The sequence below is a fragment of the Brassica oleracea genome, chromosome C3 (genome assembly GCF_000695525.1).
Source record: "Brassica oleracea var. oleracea cultivar TO1000 chromosome C3, BOL, whole genome shotgun sequence".
NCBI classification, from domain to species: Eukaryota; Viridiplantae; Streptophyta; class Magnoliopsida; order Brassicales; family Brassicaceae; genus Brassica; species Brassica oleracea.
The window spans coordinates 53,898,286-53,900,052 of NC_027750.1; the positions used below are offsets into that span (position 1 = coordinate 53,898,286).

Consider the following 1,767-nt stretch of genomic DNA (forward strand, 5'->3'; position numbering starts at 1 on the left):
CGTAGTGACCAGGCTTGTCACATCTCCAACATATCAGCTTTGAACGATTCTTCTTCGAGTTGTTATCTTCGGTGTGTGACGCACGGTTTTGGTTGTGTGACCTACCTCGACCTCTGCCTCTACCGTTCCGTCCTCTTCCTCTACCACGGGAATTCTCATAGCCCCTCTGACTATGCTCTTCATTGTTCGAAAACATCAGTTTCCCTTGGTCTTCTTTCTGAGTTTCTTCTCCTACACGCTCCTCGTACGCCTTAAGCCTTCCAACTATGTCTTCAAACCCCGTCGAGTTGAGATCTAGGACTTGCTCAAGTGATGCTACGATCTGGATATACTTGTGTCTTGGAAGACCCTTCAAGAACTTCTTGACCATCTTGGATTCTTCTATGTTTTCTCCCAACGAGGTTGCTTTGGATGATAGGCCCGATATCTTCCCCGCGAAGTCATCGACCGTATCTGCATCATCCATCTTCAACCTATCAAACTCCGTCATCAACGTCTGAAGTCTCGCCTCCCTTACACGATCAGCTCCTAGGTGTCGCGACTTGATGGCATTCCAGATCTCTTTTGATGCGGTTTGTTCTCCCACCTGGAGAATCAAAGTCTCTGGAACAGATTGAAACAAAAGAGCTATCGCAACATCGTTCTTCTTTTGATCATCTGAACCGGGTTCGATTGTGTCCCACACTTCATGAACACGTAGTAGAACCTTCATCCTCATCGACCAAACTGTGTAGTTTGTCGGTGACAACATCGGACATTGGATGGATGTAGATCCAAAGTCCTTCGTGCGTGGAGCCCTAGTCACGTCAGCCATCTTGCCGTGCGATCTCTTGTTCACAAGCACCAGGATCTTAAGCTACAACTTAAGCTTAGATCGAGTCTCCAACCTGAGGCTCTGATACCAATTCAGATCTCTTAGAAACACAAAGAGTTATAAGAACAACTTTTCTTATTACCTTTAGAAACTACTCAAAACTAAAGCTCTCAATATGTTTCACTCAGATCATATGGAACACCTCTCCATTAGACATATATTTATATGAAAGACAATTCCCTTTAACATGTGGGATATAGAAAACACAAACCTAACCTAAATAGAAACTTCATTTTCCTATTTCTAGGTTTCTTTATTGTGTTTATCTTAACATATTAAACATCTAATAATATGTTAAGTTTCCACAAGCTTGGAATTATCCAACATCTTTGGTCTTTAAGCAAAGTCTCCTTTCATCTCTGTCTCGTGGATGATTTGTTTTGGTATTGATGTGGTTACTCTTAACCCTCCTTCCCAACCAGCTGCTGGTTTAAGTATGTGTTTAGGTTGTTGTGATCTTTTTCGATTTCTCTGTAATATATACATGTCTTAAGACTAGGGAAACAACTGAATGTTATAAATCATATTGTAGATGTCTATAACCGGCCCGGTTCATAACCGGCCCGGTTATGCTAGAGAGAGAGAGAGAGAATCGGCATCTTGCATTTTCCTTATTAGATTATGATTTGTACTATTTCCATATTTGTATTTCCTTTCTTTAGTCTTTCCATTATTCTATGACGGTGTAATTCCCTATATATAAAGGGGTCCTTATGTTTATGAATAATACAGAAACATACATATTATATTCTCTAGTTTCACAACACGTTATCAACATAATAGAATCTAAATCTCTAAGCTAAAACAAACCGCCTAAAACCCTAACCCTAATCGGCGAACATCCTTACCGGCGAACCATCCTAATCCCGATCGCGAAACCTTACATCCCGATC

The 1,767-nt window shown here is 41.0% G+C and overlaps 1 protein-coding gene across 1 annotated transcript; it reads right to left on the reverse strand.

Moving 5' to 3' along the window:
• Positions 1-93: 93 nt before the first annotated feature.
• On the reverse strand, positions 94-804 carry LOC106333472 (the record flags this gene model as incomplete). The annotated part of the gene is given in 1 exon segment (XM_013771915.1): positions 94-804. A coding segment is annotated over 1 exon segment (658 nt), but the record flags the coding sequence as incomplete, so codon positions are not given.
• Between the last annotated feature and the right edge of the window lie 963 nt (positions 805-1,767).